Source organism: Chaetura pelagica, unplaced genomic scaffold (genome assembly GCF_000747805.2).
Source record: "Chaetura pelagica isolate M959 unplaced genomic scaffold, ChaPel_1.0 scaffold10, whole genome shotgun sequence".
Lineage (NCBI taxonomy): Eukaryota > Metazoa > Chordata > Aves > Apodiformes > Apodidae > Chaetura > Chaetura pelagica.
The window spans coordinates 2,759,785-2,778,563 of NW_009952263.1; the positions used below are offsets into that span (position 1 = coordinate 2,759,785).

Genomic DNA, 18,779 nt, shown 5'->3' on the forward strand with positions numbered 1-18,779 from the left:
AAAGAGTGTTGCTAGAACAATCAGGCATGTATGATACATCAGAATTGTCACTCCTTCCATGTACTTTTTGCATGGATTTATGTATCTGAAAACTTCCTCTGTGTGTCACTTGCTGGCTGTACACTGGCTTTCCTTTTTTAAAACAGTAGATGGTTCACTTCAAACTCTGTAGCTGGTGCAGACTACACATTAACACATTCTTAGGTGGAACATACAGGGAGTAGAAGAACAGCAGAGACATATTCTGAGATGTTTCGGGAATGGTACAAATCATTATTGTAGAGGCGAGAGCTGCCCTGTCACCTCTAGAAGTGACGTAGTGGACCATTTCTTAGGGAAGATAAACAGATTAAAAGGAAACTGTTTTACTCTGAAACAGATTAAAGAATGAGGGTCAGAGTTTATCTCAACCTGATTTGATCATACACATGGGAATGTACTCTCCCAGCCTATTTCTTCCTTTGAGTCAGAGCAAATGTACTACATCATCTTTCCACGAGGGTGGGGGTTGATTGGAAGAAGCCTCAGGAGTCTAACCTGAATGGACTAAAACAACTGAAGCTGTAATCAGAGTTAAGCAAGTGGCTTGTGTTGGCAGCACAATGCTCTGGCTGATGCTTACAGTAATGTCACTGACTCAGGTTCTGTGTATCAGGCCAAATAAGTCAATATGAAAAGGAAAAGTTTAATAAGCTCTGAAGGGAAGTGGCCATTGACTATATTTGCCACAAGTCTGTTTCCCCTGCTCTGTGCCTCTCAGAATGAAGGTCAGCAATGCTGAAAGGGGTGGGGGAAAAGAGTTTACAATTAGAACAAGTGGTACCTCTGACCCTCCAGTTTAACTTGTAATCACTTTTCCACTGGAAACAGAGTTAGCCAACAGGCAGCAGGAGCTATCAGCTACTTAAAGGCAGGTGATGGGACACCTGAAGAATACATTCTTCATTTGGAAAAAGGCCTGAACTAGGATGTGTTTCCTCTGAAAGGTTCACCAATCAGATGTAGAACAAGTAATTCAATCCTAACCTCTCTCACAGGGTTTCAAGAGGAAGTCTCTAGCACTGACATTCCCAGCTAGTCAGTGGCATTCACTAGCAGCATCTACAAAGAATGTATTTCCTTCATTCAGAAGAACATTTTAAGCCAATCTCTTCCACACTTATGAAACCCACAAATCCTTATTCTCAAGTGACTTCCCTAGGCAACAAAATGTTAGTAAATTTTAAAGTTCTTAAATTTTAAAATAAAAAAAATATTTAAAAGTTCATCACAGACTACAGGCACCACTTCTGCTTCTCCACATGTTGAAGAAGTGAAAAAAACCCTCAACATTTTTTAAACCACGTTTACTGGAGCAACGTATTTAGAAAATCGAATGTCACTGTCAGTAAACAGAAGATTTGCATTTTTTATTCCCATGTGCATTCTTTCTCTCAGAAAATCTGCTTTATAAAAACTTGGGAAACACCCCAGATAAAATAGTTCTGATTAATGTTTGGTGTTCTGTTTTGGGTTGGGTTTTTTGTTTGGTTGGTTTGTTTTGCTTTTTTTCCTCGACTGCAGAAAAGCATGCTTGAAGTTCCATGGACCCTGCTCATGGAACTGAGAAATATGTAATCTATATCCTATGGTATATGGTTTTCAACAAAGATGAACAATGCCTCTTTAGGGCTCTTTAAGCCCTTTGTCACACAGCTGAAACATATAGCCCAGATATTTGAAATACAAGTGGCTTTCTAAATGAGGGATTAAAAATCCCAAGATATATTAGTTTTCTTTCAAATTTCTCCCCATGAGTTCAGCAGTTGGAGGTAGCTGAGTGCATGTTCAGCTCTGAGAAGAAACTCACTCAAAGCCACCGCTCCTTGATGGTTATGGCTACCTTTGTGAGGGTCTCCAATCACGCCTATAATGCCCTAGAGCAGGCTGTGCTATTTCAGCCTACTGCTGAGAATTCTCCTTCAGACTTCACAGTCCCTTTGGCTCTTCCTCTTTTTGCACATGTGAAAGCTCTGCTTGTGGTGCAGGGGAATTTCTGGGTGGAAGGGAGAAACTGTTGATGTTGCAAATGTCACTTGAAAAAGAATGAAAAAAATGTTTTAATCAATGCAGAAGCTGAGTAGTTTGGCTACTTCCCCTGAGCACTGCATCATCCTGCACCCCTGCTGCAAAGTGATACATCCGCTTTGGCACTCTCCCTTGGAGGAAGTAGGGAGGCAGGGGCTGAAAAGCAGACAGCTGCACATCCTCACCTAAAGCAGCAGGGACGAAGGGTGTGCTCATTTTTAGTTTTTAAGACTTTGGACAAGTCCACTCAAAGCTTAGAAAGTGCAAGAATGAGCACCCAACGGAGAGAACTGAGGTCAGGACTGACAAGGTTGAACCCTGAGCTTAGGAGGGGCCTGCCTGCCAGCAGAATTGACAGGGACAGCAGCAGTGAAGATCTGGTGACTCTGAGGCCAGTTCAAGCAAGGCACTTTTGGAACTGCCTTTGATTTTGACTGCTGATATGAGCAGAACAAAATCAGCCCTTCCAGCACAGGCTAGGTTGGGGTACTTCTCTATGGAATCTGTGTAAAAAGTGAGTGCAGGATCAAAACTCAGAGCATATCTGTATGTTTGCATACTGGCTAGCCAACATTTTCTGGCTTGATTACAGGAATCTAAGAATAAATACGTTCATTTGCTTATAAATAAATGCCTGAGTCAAACACCACAATTTCCAAAATATGAGTGCAGCTTCCTCCTTCTGAGCACTGGAATGAGTAAAAGCTGGCTGCACAGGCAGGCAAGAAAATGGTTAAAAGAAACAACCTTTCAGGTTTTGCAAACATGCTCCTAAATAACTTTCCCCACCCAGAACTATTATTTAGGGAATCAGTCCTTTCTTAAGCTTCAAAAGATCCTATTAATACAGCATAACAATAGAGAAGTTGAGCTAAAAAAAAAAAGCTTCCTGTATGTGATTTAAACTAAGCACTAGCCATCTGCACAACCCTTAACACTACCTAAGCCTTTAGGGAGTAGGCCTCAGGTGCCAAGGAAAATGGAAACACTGTACAGACCCAGTTCAGCCAGGAAGCTTCAGAACACAGCATCACTTTGTCTGCAAATTCTTTAGGTTGGATTAAGTGCCTTATTTGAACTTTGGTATCACTGACGTTTGGAAACAAGAAATAAAATAATAGCAATAAAATTAGGAGCCGCACTTAAACGCACAGAGTAGCAGAAAGGCACAGCCAATATCACCTGACAGAAATACTTCAGTGCTGGTTGCTGCTTCTGCAAGTTCTAAAGTTGCTGCAAGTCACACTGCAGACCAAGAATGTATTTGGTATTGGCAGAATTCAGGCTAAACATATCAACACTGATGTATTGCAAGCTTGTCTAGCATCTTCAAAAAGCCCCAGAAACAGAGTCACAAAATACGGGTCCAGACCCAGGACTGTGATCTAGTTATTTTGCAAGTTCCTGAGACACAAAACAGCCCTTTGAGCTGACTGCAGAGCAACTTTGCTTTGCAGCAATTCTGAGGTTTCAAAGTTTGGTTTCAATTCCGCACTGGAATGAAAGCTAACACTTTTTGAATGGGTATTTTTTGCATAAACAGAATTTTGTTCAAATGTTGCATTTTGGCAGGAGATCTGAGTGCTGAACCCCCACCAGTGAGGTGACTATTCTCAAGAATGGCAGCTCCAAGTTCAAGTCTTGCTCTGTTTGATTCAGGGAAGAGCTCTTAATCTCTGATCATTCTGAATCAGGCAAAATGTGAGTTTGAGCCTTATGTGCATACCAATTTCTGAGCAAAATACTAGGCAATAAAATATGGAAAAGTCTGCCCACCTCTTCGGTTCTATGTTCTGGATGAAAACTAACTCCATAAAATGCTTCATTTTCAGGGAAACAAAGTATCACTCTGAGAGCTGTTTGGGGTAATTCAGTTTATCTCTTTTGGAGAATCCTCAAGGGACAAATGAAATTATGTAGTTCAGTGTCTCATGTACCTTCCTGACTTTGGTTGGTGGGTTGTTGGTTTTTTGTTTGTTTTATTTTTTGTTTGGTTTTTGTTTAGTTTTATTTTAGCATTAAAACATCTTGGAAATCTTCAGTGAAACATTTTTGGATGGGAAAGGTTGATTTTCAAAACAGAAACTCCACTTCTGACAGTACTGTACTTCACCCTGAAACCTCTATCTTGAGGACAACATGGTATGAAAGTTTATCTAACTTTTGTGTTTAAAAACTGTTAATTTTACAGGCATTGGCTTTTGGGATTTGTGGATGGGGAGCTTTTTCACTGGAAAGGGGGCTTTTTCCTTAGGAAAATGGTTGGTCCTGACACAAAATACTTCAAAATAATCAAACTCAAATGCTGCACCTCAAACTAACCTGCTTTTTTTTTTTTTCTTCTTCTTCTTAACAGTTTCTTGGAAATATTTTAATTTTCCATCCTTGCTGGAATTAAGGATTTTTTTTTCAACTTAATATTTTTGTGGGGCAGGAAACCAGCTCCACCCCTCACTCAGCTTTATTTTGAACCATCTGATGGCAGAAACCAGAGATTACTATATTTTAAAACCAGAGTGGACTCTATCTTGCTATCCAGTGGAAAATAAATCTTGATATTTCTTGTAGACCATGAAGTCCTAGGGTGATGAAAAGGGATTTCAGGGCACTGGGCTGAATGGTTTTGAGATCTGGAGCACAGGTGGTGTTTTCCTCAGTTCCTTCAGTGGTAGGGAATGCTGAAAGGAACAGGAAAGCACAGCTGATTAACGTGTGGCTTAAGAGGCTGGTGCCATCAGATGAATTTTGGTTTCTTTGATCATGGGGATGTTTACATTGCACTGGACCGGCTGGCAAAGGATGGGGTAAAACTGTCACCAACGGGGAAAAGTATTCTTGGCCAGAAGTTGGTGGAGCTCATTGAGAAGGCTTTAAATTAGGCTTAAAGGAGGAAAGGGATAAAATCAGGCCCACTAGAGATGAGCCTAGTGGTGACATGTGAAGGTCAGGGGTGAAATGGATAGCCCAGCTCAAGCACATCTACACCAATGCACACAGCATGGCCAACAAGGAGGAGGAGCTGGGAGCCATTGTGTGTCAGGATAGCTATGATGTAGTTGCCATCACAGGAACATGGTGAGATGGCTCTCATGAGCTGCAATCAATGGCCATATGCACTTCAGAAGGGATAGGCAAGGGAAAAGAGGTGGTGGTGTGGCTCTACATATTAGGGAGTGTTTTGATTGTAGAGAGCTCAATGATAGTGATGATAGGGTTGAGCATTTATGTACCCATGAAGGGTATGGGGGGAATGAGGGGGAAGGCGAATAACATGGATATCCTGTTGGGAGTCTGTTATGGACCACCCAATCAAGATGAGGAAGCAGATGAAGCTTTTTAGAAGTGGCTGGCAGAAATCTCAAAATCACCAGCTCTTGTTCTGGTAGAGGACTTGAACCTACCGGATGCCTGCTGGAAATATAACACAGCAGAGAGCAGGCAAGCTTGGAGGCTTGAGTGTGTGGAAGATAACTTCCTGGCACAACTAATAAGTGAGCCTATGAGGTGCCTCGCTAGGCCTGCTGTTTATAAACAGAGAAGGACCGGTGGGAGGTGTGGTGGTTGGAGGTCATCTTCGGCTTAGTGACCATGAAATGGTAACGTTTTCAATTCTTAGTGAAGGGAGGAGGGGGGTCAGCAAAACCTCCACTTCTGGAGGGTGGACTTCAGCCTGTTTAGGATATTGGTCCATCTCCCTGTGGAGATGGACCCGAAGGGCAAAGGGGTCCAGGAAGGCTGGATGCAATCTTAAAGGTGAGGCTGCATCTTGGGTAATACATTCAGTTCTGGGCCCTTCACTACAAGAAGGACATGGAGTTGCTGGAGCGTGTCCAGAGAAAAGCAACCAAGCTGGTGAAGGGTTAACAGAACAAGTCCTACAAGGAGAGGCTAAGGGAACTGGGATTGTTTAGTTTGGAGAAGAAGAGGCTGAGGGGAGACCTCATTGCTCTCTACAGCTACCTGAAAGGAGGCTGCAGTGAGGCAGGTGTTGCCATCTTCTCGCAAATTGTTAACAACAGATCCAGAGGAAATGACCTGAAGTTGCACCAAGGAAGCTTTAGACCAGATATCAGGAAGAATTTATTTACCAAAAGAGTAGTTAGGCACTGGAATAGGCTGCCCAGGAAGATGGTGGAGTCACCATCCCTGGAGGTATTCAAGAAATGTGTAGATGTGGCACTTCAGGGCATGTCCTTGTGAGCATGGTGGGTTTTTTGAGGTTGTGTGGTGTTGTTGGTTTTGTGGGGTATGGTTGTCCTTAAAGCTAAGTTTCTGCAGCCATTTCCTGAACTTGACAAGAATTTTTTTTGGACTAGGTAAACCAAGTCTGTCAGGGTCAGTAACTTGTATTTGAGCTGTATGTCTTCATCTTTTAGCCTAAAGAGGATATTGCCAGGGTACCCAAAACATAAGATCTGCTAAAGCAGCCTCCTGGAGAGGCACTAGCTCTGGTAGTTGGTAGGTCTGCCTGGCCTACTATAAGGGCTCAGAGATAGTAGAAGTGACAAGATAAAGCCATCTCTAGAGCCTGTTTCCAAATCTGCCTTTCTAAAGCACTGTCATCTGCATGGCTCAGAATTTGGACCCTAAGATGTTTGCTTAAAGGTGTGGGAACTCACTTGCTTGACATGCATGTTACTCTGCAGTCAAGATATGGCTGGCAAACCAGACCCAGTCTTCAGAGCACTTAATGCCACCACTGACCTCTTTTCCTGAGAGGTAACAAGGCAAAGGCATGAAGAGTTTTGTGAGCTGTGGCACATTCACTGCTACTCTCCCCTGAAGGCCAGCAGCTTTGCTCCTGGCACATGACTACCCATAACTGGGTGAACAGGACTCAGGATAACCCTGTTATGCTTGGGAAAAATCCTCAGTTATGTGACTCAGTAGTACCTGTTACACATTGAAAGGATCATGCATATGCATCTGTCACCTGATGGGAATGACTGCATCTTAGTCATGGAGGCAGAAGGCAGGTAATTTGATTGCCTCTAAGTGGCTTGCTTACTTCAGTGAAAAGGCTGGGCAGCAATGATGTAATGGACATTTTATCTATTGTGAGCAGAATTTCATTTTTCAACTGATTGCCAAGTATGCTATTCAGCACCCAGGAGGTTTAAGAAACTCTCAAGCTCCAAGACAGAATAGTTTGTTGCTGTTCTATTCCCTCACTGCTGGCTAGAAAGTGTAATTCCTTGGTTTGCTGGCACAGTTCCATTTATTTAAAATCTCCCACCCCTGGATGCATTCTCTTCTTATCTCTCCCATTCAAACAGGTCACTTCACTGTGTGTACATGGCATTTCTCACACATTTTGACTTTTGTAGCTGAGCTTTCCTACTTAGCAATATGGAAGCCAACACATTCTAACTTTACATGATGTGACTGTGTTTCCGTGATATATGCCTCAGTTATACAACTCAGTGTCTGCTGCTGTTTGCTCATGGTTTTCTGGAACAAATCAATCTCTCCAGTTTCAATATGTTCCAACAGATGCCACACATTAACCACTATTTTTATTCTCAGCCTGAGTTTCACCCCTCCAACCTTTCCCAAAATATTATGTTGCCAGTGTTAGTTACAGTTTGTTTCTGTCTGTAATTATTAAAGTCTCTTCCATGACAACCTGATAAAAGGTTGGCCACATTCCCACACTTATTAAGCTCTCAAGTGATGCAAATTGTAACAAATATGCCAACCAGACTGGAAGAGCGCTGCCTAGTTTGTTTTTACACAAATCTGTAACTGAGCTCCGCATGGTTATTTTCCTAGGAAGCAAACAATATAAATAATACAGAGCAAAACAGAATTTTGGCTTCTTTTGCCTCTTTCCATTCTATTTCCTTTCTATCCCACTAAGTGAATCAGACATTCAGTATTAGACAGGCTCTTCCTTGGCTACACACAGCTGCAGGCATTGGGTGGGACTCTTGTGGCTGCAAATGCCTAAGAGGAAACGTAGAGAACAATGCCAATATACAAGCTCTAAGAGGCTCTGTGCAACGTTATGTAAATGCTACTGACCTCTTTTATGGGGCAGCTGGAAGACAGTTACCTTCTGAACATGTTAGTTGGAGAACAGAAAAGCAGATTAATGAAAGCCTTTGTTAAAATCCACTTGGAAGCACTCCAGCTGTAATCATCTCCCTTCTGCTGTTCCTTGAGCACTGGACAACTCACCTCATGAGTATTTATGGCCTGGCAGCTGTTTGTGCACAGATCTTAAGTCTGCTCTTAAGTCTGAGATCCTCCTATGTAGTCAAGTAAAATCACTAATGCTTTGACTCTAGTAAGGAGAGGAAGAGGAAAGAAAGGAAAAGACAGGGGCAACACGTTAGAGACAAGGGAGAGATACCAAGTTAAGAAAACTCTCAAACATTATCCATATCTCCTGCACAATCTGGGCACAAGACAAGTCAACACACAGGCATGCTTGTGGTGGTTCAGGCAGAAGAACAATACCAGGTCTCCCAGGTAACAACTGTACACAGTGAGTAATCACAGCACCTGAGACACTGCAAATCCATAGGCTGTAATTTGTTTGGGTAAATGACTCAGACACAACTGATTAATCAAATACTTGTCTCTTACACTCTCAATTAGCAGTAAAACCAGGATCAATGTGAAGATTGTTAGCAGCATAACATCCTCTCCACTCTGACACATTTCCCTAGTTAGTTTTATTATTCTCGTAAACTCTTTTTGACCCATCAGTCATGTCTATCACTTAAGTTTTGTATTTCAAGGCAACTGTCTGGATGATTCAGTTATTAAAATTTGTACACATTGTTGCTGCTAAAGGTTTTGCCCGTGTTAGGAAGGGGTGTGGTGGGAATGCCCAAAATAATGACCTCACCTTGCATTTCATGGCAAATAAACACAGCCTACATGAATAATGCCACAGACTCCTCAGTTGCAAGCTCCATGGATATCTCCTCAGCACGGCAAGATAGATGAGGATGAAAAATTATCACCATCTAAGTTATCAGAATTAAACAACTCTAAACCAGAGTTGTGCTACAGGTCAGAAAATTCTATTTCCACATTTTGACACTGCTGCATTTTTTTCCTGGATTTGAACTTGATTCCCATGTATATTTATATGCATATATTTCTATATATGCATATGTAACAGCAATGGTACTTAAAAGATTTGTTTTCCTGTCTGCAGTCCCCAGTGCTGGAGTCACCCTTTTGCATGTCACTGAATGAATGTGTCTCAATGAGCCTGGACAATAGGAAGAAGTTGCATTGCACAGCAGGTAGGTCATGCGCTGAGGAACATGCAGGCATCCCATTTCCTCACTACAATGAGTGCCTGGTCACATCTGTGCACAGAGAACAGGTCAGGCCGGCTGGAAAGAGCACAGTCCTACTTGGTCCCTTTGGGTAAACAAGCTTTGACCTCAGTCAAATAGTTGAGATTGTTAACAAAGGAGAACTTTGTCAGGCATTTGTCATGCTTGCATTGGCTGATGAATAGGGAGGCTTGGAACAGTGCATACAGCTACAAACAGACCTAGTTCAGCACAACAGGTCAAAACATAAGAAGGCAAAGCAAGATGCAGAAGACTCATCAGACACAAGTAGACATTAGGGAGAAAAAAACCTCTGGTTGTCCAGTCCTGCACACATCTTTTCCATGACAGCAGGACCAGGCCTCTGCCTGCCACTTACCCAACTTCTAGCCAGCCACAGCCTTTCCCCTACCCCCCAACCCCTGATTTGGCTAATCTTTTCCAGTGGCTTTGCTTCCTGGCTTTGCCTTCTGGTAACTCTGGCATTAGACATTTGAATAAATAATAATTAAAACAGACTGGCACTGAGTTTTGCCATGAGAAGCATTTTTCCACCACAAGGATGTAAGTTGCTTGCAAGTCACAATTTTGTTTGGCAAAAAAAGAGGGATTAAAAAAATAAACAGAGTAGTCAGATTTGCAATGACTACCTGTCTCCTGTATATTATTTCACCAAAACCAACAGAACATTGTTTGGATCAACTACGCACACAGTATTTGACACCAGCTGTGGCCTGTCCTGAGTCTGTGGCCTGAAACACCAAGGACATGAATCAGGGTCAGAAGCCCCCTGACACAGCAGAATTACAGGTGTGTTTAGGTACATGTTTGACTGTGTCTTGCTTGTTTTGTGGATTGGCAATTTAAACAAAAGTCCATACAAGAAACAGGCATTTGATTTGTATGTAACTACTTCAAACATTTCCACAGCCACATTTCTGTGAGTCACAACACCTCCCACTACCCAAAACCTTTAGATGTTTGTGTCCAAAATTGGAGTCAGGAGGTTTACCCTTCACAGTCAGGACTGATAACAGCCAACAGTGCAACACACCAACTCTTATATAAGCAATAACAGCTCAGCCATGAATCACTGAACCTTAGTGACTAACCTGTGGTGGAAATTAGAACTTGTTGCCTTACCCACAATTTTTCTTCTTACCTCAGAAACACCAGGAACAAACTAAATCTGATCTGTCTTACGTGTGCACCCCGAAGGAAGAAGACCTGGAACACTGGTCATTTATAGCAATAGCTTGAAAAGAAAGCCTGTGATTACCAGGTGCAAAATTACAATCTAATAAATTTCTGCTAGTAAATTAGTACAGTCACTTTTTGATCAGGCTTTTTTTTTGAACTCACTTTTGTCCATTCTCTAAAATTATAGGATGTGCAAAACCACTGCAAAAATCCTTGCTCTTGTGTACAAGAAACATGGAGAGAAAAAAAGGCAAGAACAACTTATAGAACAGATCTGGATGACATTCATTCCAAAGGCAAAATTATTATAGGCTATTATCTAGTTGTCTGGAGGAGCTGTGGACCAGCTGGCTGTGATGTTCTGCTCAAAGTTAAACACAGACAGGAAACCGCATGTCTGATACTGTAAAAATCGTTTGTCTTCCTGCCATGGCTAACCAGGCAAGCAACCCGAAGGGGCTGTTTTCATTTAAAAGAAACACTAATCCACAACAATCAAAAAGGAATGACAAAACTTCAATTTTTTTTCCCCCCTCCCAATTGGAGTTAATGCTCATGTTTGTGAATGAACTGGAAATATTATAAACTGAAGTTGTACATTACTAATTTTTATCTGTACTTAGTCACTTTACTACATGTGAATGTGGGGTATAGTCTTCATGAGTCACCTAGAGTGTTTACAGCACATGACCTAGAAGGAAAAGCTCTACTCTGAAGAGTGAAAGGAATTAGGATAGAAGACTGGGTTTTGATTTATACTACAGCTCCTTTTAGGCTGTTCTGGAAGTGTGAGGGAGGCTGCAGAGTTGACGGGAATGAAGGCACTTGGGCTTGAATTTATAATACAGTTTTCATAAACAGACACACATTCATCAGCATGATTATATTCAGTTACATAGCTCCAGGAGAAACAGCTATAATGGGACTAATTTATAACAAATTAGTCAAAACCCACAAGGTTGTGGTTTGTTTTGTATAAAAGCTCTAGACACGGTGAGATTTTTTCACTAGGAACACATTCTCTTCAATAAAATCAAGGCAATACATTAGATCTAACTCCTGGGACTATCACATGTGCTCACATCGATACCAGTATTTACTCCAACTCCTTTAAAGCTGGCCCAAGTAAGGGTTGGTCATACCATCATGGATTGGCAGTCAGGTTGTCTGGTTTCAAATTGAGCTTTGGGAAGGCATGAGGAAGAAGGAAGGAGGTGGCACTGGACATGGACAGCCTGGGCCAAAGAAGGCAAACACTTTCTAGCTTGTTCCTCTGGTCTTGCAACCCAAACTAGTTAGCCTTCTTGGAGGGCTGGGAAGTGAGAGCTAAAAGGCATTCACATAGTTGTCCACCCCAGTACAGTTATGCACCAGGCTTCCAGGAGTGAAAACAGTATCTCAACCCTTTGTTATTGCATATAATTAGGATTTGAATATATCCTTTTCTGAAGAACTTGCAGGTGATAAGGACAGATGTTGTGTGCCATACTAATTTTGAAGTGTGCACGTGAGGTTCTCTGCAGGAGGCTTCACACCTGCCTGTGAGACACCTGACTCAGTCTCAGTAAAAGAATCATTGTGGGATCCAGCAGGTATGAGAAACTTAAATGAGGTGTGTGCATGCACACATGCTCATCTGTCCATGCAGCATGAGGCCCATCAGCACTGTACACTCCTGCTCTGCTTTTACTGTATTTGCAGTGGTCAACACAGGTATACATGAAGCAGAATCGGGACAGGTTATGCACTTGGGCTTTGGTCTGTACTCAGAGTTCACTGGTTTAGCTGAACTCACATATATGTCCTTGTGCTGTAGTAGGCATGTGGGGGCATATCCACTAGTGAAGGAACCTTCTAGCTACTTCACACCCACCACAGAACAAGTGCAGCTGGTCAGTTACAACAGAGAAATTTAAATTCATATCCTATCAAGTTACTCAGTAGTATCTGTATACACAGATGCTATACCATGGCAATGCAGCCTTTCAGAAGAGGCAAGGCTTTAAATATGGCATTTGCCTCTTGTTTACGTTTTATAATGTAATTAGCACATGTTGCATTTTGGTGTGTCAACAGCACAACTCTAAACATGTTGCTTCCACCTTTCTTTTCACCAACTTTTAAGTCTTGAGCTGAGTATCAGACTTACTTCAACGGGAGGACATCCTGGCATGAAAACATATTTTCTGAATGCAGAAAGAAAGGTTGATATTTTGCAAGACTCAGAAGAGACCAAAATACCTCCTGCCACTAGAAGTTTTCCCTCATAAAATGAGATTCCAAAGTTCATGCATATGACACGGTTAATATTACTTGCAAAGTATAGCCTAGGAGTATTAAACCTACCTGATGGAAAAATTATCATATCGTTGCATTCTTCACCTGTACAGGAACACATGAACATCAATCCCCCATTGTCCTTCTTTTCTCTCATCAAACACTCCTCTGAGCTGGAGTCATCCAACACATGATCATAGAGTGTTTCCCGGGGATCGTGGCATATTGTTTCTAATGTCACATTTTCATCATTTTGTCTCCTAAAAATGAAAAGGAGAAAACTGAAATAAAAGAAGGAATATTTTACAAAGGTGGCAGACAGGACTGTGCCTACCCGAAATTTGCCTCTTTTGAGAAGTCAAATGGGATATAAAGAGTATCATATGTTCCTCTTTGGCTTTCCTGAATGGGGTAAATTTGGCTGTGTCTGGGCTCCTCGCACTAGGACATTTGTACAATGGCACAGCTATTCCTGTATCGTATTACCACTAAGCTCCAATAAGTGCCTTTGAAAATCTCACCCAGAATTATGCAGGGTAATGCTCAATGAACTGCTGTGAACTTCAGAACATACTTTTGGTTTTTGTGGTCACAGAGCAGACAGTAAAAATCTGTGGGAAATTATGATAAAACCTGAGTGATTTCCTCGAAATCTGAGGAATTTCTAATGAGTTGGCCTTTTCATTTCACTTTAGAAACCTACAATCAGTGCAATTTCTGCACAGAAAGAGTTATCCTTACAACTTAAAATAAAATTAAATAAAAGCAAAACCAACCATAGCATTGGTGCAAGCTAGTCTTGCTGTCTTGCAAGCCTTGCTGTCAGGGACATACTTGCAGCTGATAATCTGGATCGTATTCCCGTGTTTTCTCCTGATCCATAGATTTAATTTCATTGATACAAGACTCAAAGGCAAAGATCACTAGAAATACAGTTGTCAGCTCATTTGCCTTTTGGATAAATTGGCATGAAAAATCCAGAATGTATGTTAAATTGCACTACAACCATTTTATATACCAATAATAGACACTGACTGCCTACTAAAGGAAAACAGGACAAATAGAGAACAGCAAACAGGACTGATTCTGCATTTCAAGCACTGACTTCAAATTACACTGAATCTCTTCAAGTCAATGGACACAACTAATCCCTTAATAAATGAATTAATTCTGTCTTTCTGTAAGTGATTCTAATGATGTTCCTAAATCAACACTAGTGTTGCAAATACTCAGGTCTGTTCCTTTTGTTCACTTATGAGTGTTTCTGGTTTGCTTTGTGGATTAGCTTACCATTTGTGGAAGGGGAAAACCCCAGGTTTTCGACTGGGGTTCCCTCTTCATTTTGTTCAGAGTAAACAAATCCTAAAAGTGTTACAACCCATTTTCATATACTCTTGATTTCTTTGAACCTTGACATAGGCTATATAAAAAATCCACTATGCTTACATCAGAGTCACTACACACGTAGAAGATTATTTTTTTTTTACCATTAAGAAAAAGTATTTCTACCTATACATGGTAAATAAGTCTCCTGTGATAGATCCACACAACCTAATTTACTTTGGAACCTGAGAGAGAATTGTCTTTCTTCAGCAAATGCCACCACAATCTTCTCTGAGTCTCAAATCTGTTTCTACTCCGAGTACTGTGGGTGGATGCAGCTTAATGGTTTGAGCAAAAACATGCCTCTTTTCCAATAACAGCATAAGCAGGAACAGAACCGCTTTAAAGGAAAAAAATCCCCAGAACATTTCATATCAGAATTGTTAACCTCAAGCAACTCTCAGTATGCTGAGCACACATATGAGTTGTAAGTGAGAGAGCAAAGCCCGATGAGGTAGCAGGGACATTTTGAGTATCAAAGCAACCAAGAAAAGCACAAACTAAGGATGAATGAGGGTGTGCTCCCCTCCACACCTGTACAAAGAAATAACTTACCATATAGCGACACAGACTTCATTTTTCTTCTCGCAGATAGCGGTGATGTTGCAGTTGCTCTTGCACTTATGTTGGTTTGAGCAGGTTGTTACTTTAACATCACAAAATTTGCATAGGTTCGGCATTTGCAATCCCTTATTTCCATCTACAAGTGACGTACTTTCGACTTAAAGAAAAAGAGAAGGAAACTCAATAAGGGTAGATTATCAAATTGTGTTATTGCTCACTATGAAGATAAGGTTTTCATTAGCAGAAAACATTCCCTCCCACCTTAAATTAGTAAAATCTTTGATCTCTTACAGCTAGCAATTTTTTTTTACAAGGGAAGTGCCACACTGTAAAGACAAGGTTAATCAAAGAGAATTTGAAATTTGAAAAGTGAAAACAACTTCTGTAGACTTCAGAGGGAGCAAAAGTTGCTTTGTAATCTGCAGAGTCAAGCTTATTCTGAGTCCAGCTTGCACTGAAGTAAATGCTCTGCAGTCATCCATGTGCTTTATTATATCATACATATATCATGTCCCACCATGATGTATATTGCATCATGGTCTGTGTGCTAAAGTAACTGTGGATGCCATAGTAGGAATGCATGTTAGGTGGGTGACATCATTATGACATGGGTCATGATAAATTTTGAAAGTTTGTCTTTACTAACCTGAGGCATAACCTAGGTGTCACCCCTCATCTGATTACTGTCCACACAGAAAAACACAGAGCTAGAACTGAATTTCAACTTAAGTTAGATGGCCTGCCAGAGGCTGTGGGTGAAACTCAAGCTGGAAATGCAACAGGGCACCTGTACAGCTCACATAATCTGCCACTGGAGTCTTCCTGGGCTAAGTAAAGGGGATCTGAACGCAAACTAACTAGCAGTGACAGCCTGTCTTGTAGAAGTCTACTTTGACCTAAGAGCTACATTTCTGCACCTAAGCATTGAAGAATTACTTGCTTACTGGTTCTGAGTCTTAGTACTCGCCATCTGTGTCAGTGTGGTAATAGTAAAGGAAGAGGTATTTTTTTGTCCCAGTGTATGAATTTCAGGAAACATATTTTTAGTTCAAAAGCTATTTTGAAAAGCCAGCATGACTAAAAGGAACAGAAAATGCCAACATAAACTTTTTTCTAACGCTAAAATGAATATGCAGTTATCTGAAGTGGAGCAGATTATCTACAACAGTTTCAGTCTGACTCACTTTGTAATATATTTGGAAAAGTAGGTTGAACCACTTTAAGGACATACTGAGCTTCATATAGCAGAGCCACCTGCATGTTAAAACTATGCTCACATTGCTCTCTGTGGCCACATGTTGCTAGTCAACTGGTAATGGGCAACCAGGGATTCATAATTTTCCCCTCCTCCATTAGCTGAGAAATCAATTTTTTCCTTCAAGAATTTAACTATTTATTACCATTAGAATATTTTAATACAGGAATTAAATATACATGCTTTTCCAGAAGGAAATAAAAAGGCCTCTTGCTAACATTTTCAATTGATTTCTGAGCCATTGTGAGGGACTAAGAGAAACATCTTCCTTCTTCAACCAAATTGCACGTCCTTCTCATCACTAGCACAGTCTCGTACTGACCTAAGCTCTCTGATCTTACTGCCATTGTTATCTGGGGCAAAACTCACAGTGATTTCAGTGGTCCCACACAGAGGTGAGGTTTACGATGAACTCACTGGGAGCATGCTAGCAGTACATTATGAGCCGGCTGGATGAATTTTAAGCCCCAGGTAAACATTTCATGTTCTTAATTAGTTGTAACAACTCCAGAAGCCACACAGAAATACAAAGCCTCATTGAAGTGGGTGTGGTCAGAACTCAAAAGGTCTTGAATCTAGTGTTCTATAAAATATGTGTTAATATAATCACCATTGTGGCAAATTGCTCTTCTCCTCTGCATGGTACCTCTCATTTACCATATGTTGAAGAGAAACTAAAAGCTTTACCAAGGTTCCAGTAGTGATCAAACCAACCTGATAATGAGGGACTGTCCCTCTACCCAGCAAGAGACAATCTTTGGTCCTAAAAGCCTGCATGAACAATACAGACAAATACCAAAGGCGTGATGAAGTAACTCACCCAAGTTCACACAGCAAAACTGTGGCAGGGTGCCAAGTGGCTTACAACTGAGCACAGGGGGAAGACATCTGCTGCTCAAAATACAAAGAGTTCAGTTGCATCTACACTGCTTTCAGGTCTGAGCTCACACAGCTCCATGTGTCACCGGGCAATGGATGCCTCTGCCACAGGCATGACTCAGTCCTCTCTAGTGCCTGCAGTACTGGAACCAAAAGCCACAGGAAGGCAGATCCATAGGTAAACTGGTTGAAGCACTTTGTTAGCTGAGAGGAAGGGCTTGGTCCTGAGCTATCCTCAGCCATGCCAAGTTCTGCTAAGACTCACCCACTGGAACAAACATATGAAAACATGGTTGGATCTCTTCCAAGGAGGGATCTCCAAACCAAGCAACATGATTAAAAAAAAACAACAAACCAAATAAAACAAAACAAAACAAAAAACCCACACACAAAAAAAAAAAACAACACACAAGAACAAAACACAACAAACAACTATCTGGAATGCAGCAATCCACTGCAAAGTCATAAATCTTAAGTCTCAAAGTTAGAGTGGTAGGCCTTAATTCAATTACTAGAAAAAGACTGGACAGTTAGGCCCAGCTAATAACTGTGGAGGTTAAATTAATGGCAAAAGCTAATGGGTTTATAGGACTTCCAGAACTGACTATAGTTGAATTTTGTTCCAAAATTTATGGTGATACAGGCTGACACTGCAGTGCCTCTCCATTCCTCTGGCAGTTCAAGGTATTGGATAAATTGCATGGGTAGACAAACTTTAGCACCTCATTTAAACTAAGACTGCAGTTTACTTCCCTAATACTCTCAAATTGCTCTTGCGGGCACTAGTGTATTCATTAATACTGCTTGGCCTTGCCCACTGTGATAATCCACTAGGTTCCAAACTAAAGCCAGTTTTTACTTTCTCCTACTAAACTGATGCTGAAATTCCCGTAAGATTGATGCTGAAATCAACCTCTGCAGAGGGCCTGAGGTGATATCTGGAGGTAGAGACGAACCTCAACATCATTCTCTTTTGATCACAGGCTGCTGCTAGGCTCTGAGGACTTAGAAATCCAGGAAAGATTGGTCTCCTTCCAAGCCACATGAATTCAGACCTATTTCTAACTAAAAAAATCCTGCCTGGAGAATAACAAATTTGTAGGGTTCTTCCCTAGGGAAATGTATTCACTCATTCCCCTAAAGAGTCCACAAGCAATGAGTGTTTCACAATGAGCAAGATTGTTCCATTTCTTGTAGCCACTCAAGTGTCCATCTCTAAAAATTCTTGACTGTCCAGCTGCGCACTCCATGAATCAACTCCTCATCGTTTTCTCACAGAATCACAGAATCTTAGGGGTTGGAAGGGACAGCAAAAGATCATCTAGTCCAACCCCTCTGACAGAACAAGATCACCTAGAGCACAACACACAAGAATTTGTCCAGGTGGGTTTTGAATGTCTCCAGCAAAGGAGACTCCACAACCTCTCTGGGAAGCCTGTTCCAGTGCTCTGTCACTCTCAGAGTAAAGAAGTTTTTTCTGATGTTTACATGGAACCTCTTGTGTTCCAGTTTGTACCCATTGCCCCTTGTCCTATCACTAGACATCACTGTAAAAAGCCTGGCTCTGTCCTCCAGACACTTGCCCTTTACATATTTGTAAACATTGATGAGGTCTCCCCTCAGTCTCCTCTTCTCCAAGCTGAAGAGACCCAGCTCCCTCAGCCTTTCCTCATAAGGGAGATGTTCCACTCCCTTAATCATCTTTGTGGCTCTCTTTCTCCCATTCAGAGATCCAAAGTCACTTGAACACTGTGGACAGAAGTATCCTTTCCCTGTGCGCACACACACACACAAAAACCCCAAAAAACCAAACAAAGAAAAAAGGAAAAAAGGAAAAAAAAAAAAAAGAAAAAAGA

General features: G+C 41.3%; 1 protein-coding gene across 1 annotated transcript in view; it reads right to left on the reverse strand.

Moving 5' to 3' along the window:
• The window catches only part of TGFBR2 (transforming growth factor, beta receptor II (70/80kDa)), a 32,529-nt gene extending 16,770 nt beyond the window's left edge, over positions 1-15,759 (reverse strand). The window contains exons 1-3 of the mRNA XM_010007620.1: positions 15,753-15,759; positions 14,781-14,946; positions 12,912-13,102 (exon numbers count right to left, since the gene is read on the reverse strand). Of these exons, the coding sequence (XP_010005922.1) occupies positions 12,912-13,102; positions 14,781-14,946; positions 15,753-15,759 (364 nt within the window). The remainder of the gene's footprint in view (positions 1-12,911; positions 13,103-14,780; positions 14,947-15,752) is intronic.
• Between the last annotated feature and the right edge of the window lie 3,020 nt (positions 15,760-18,779).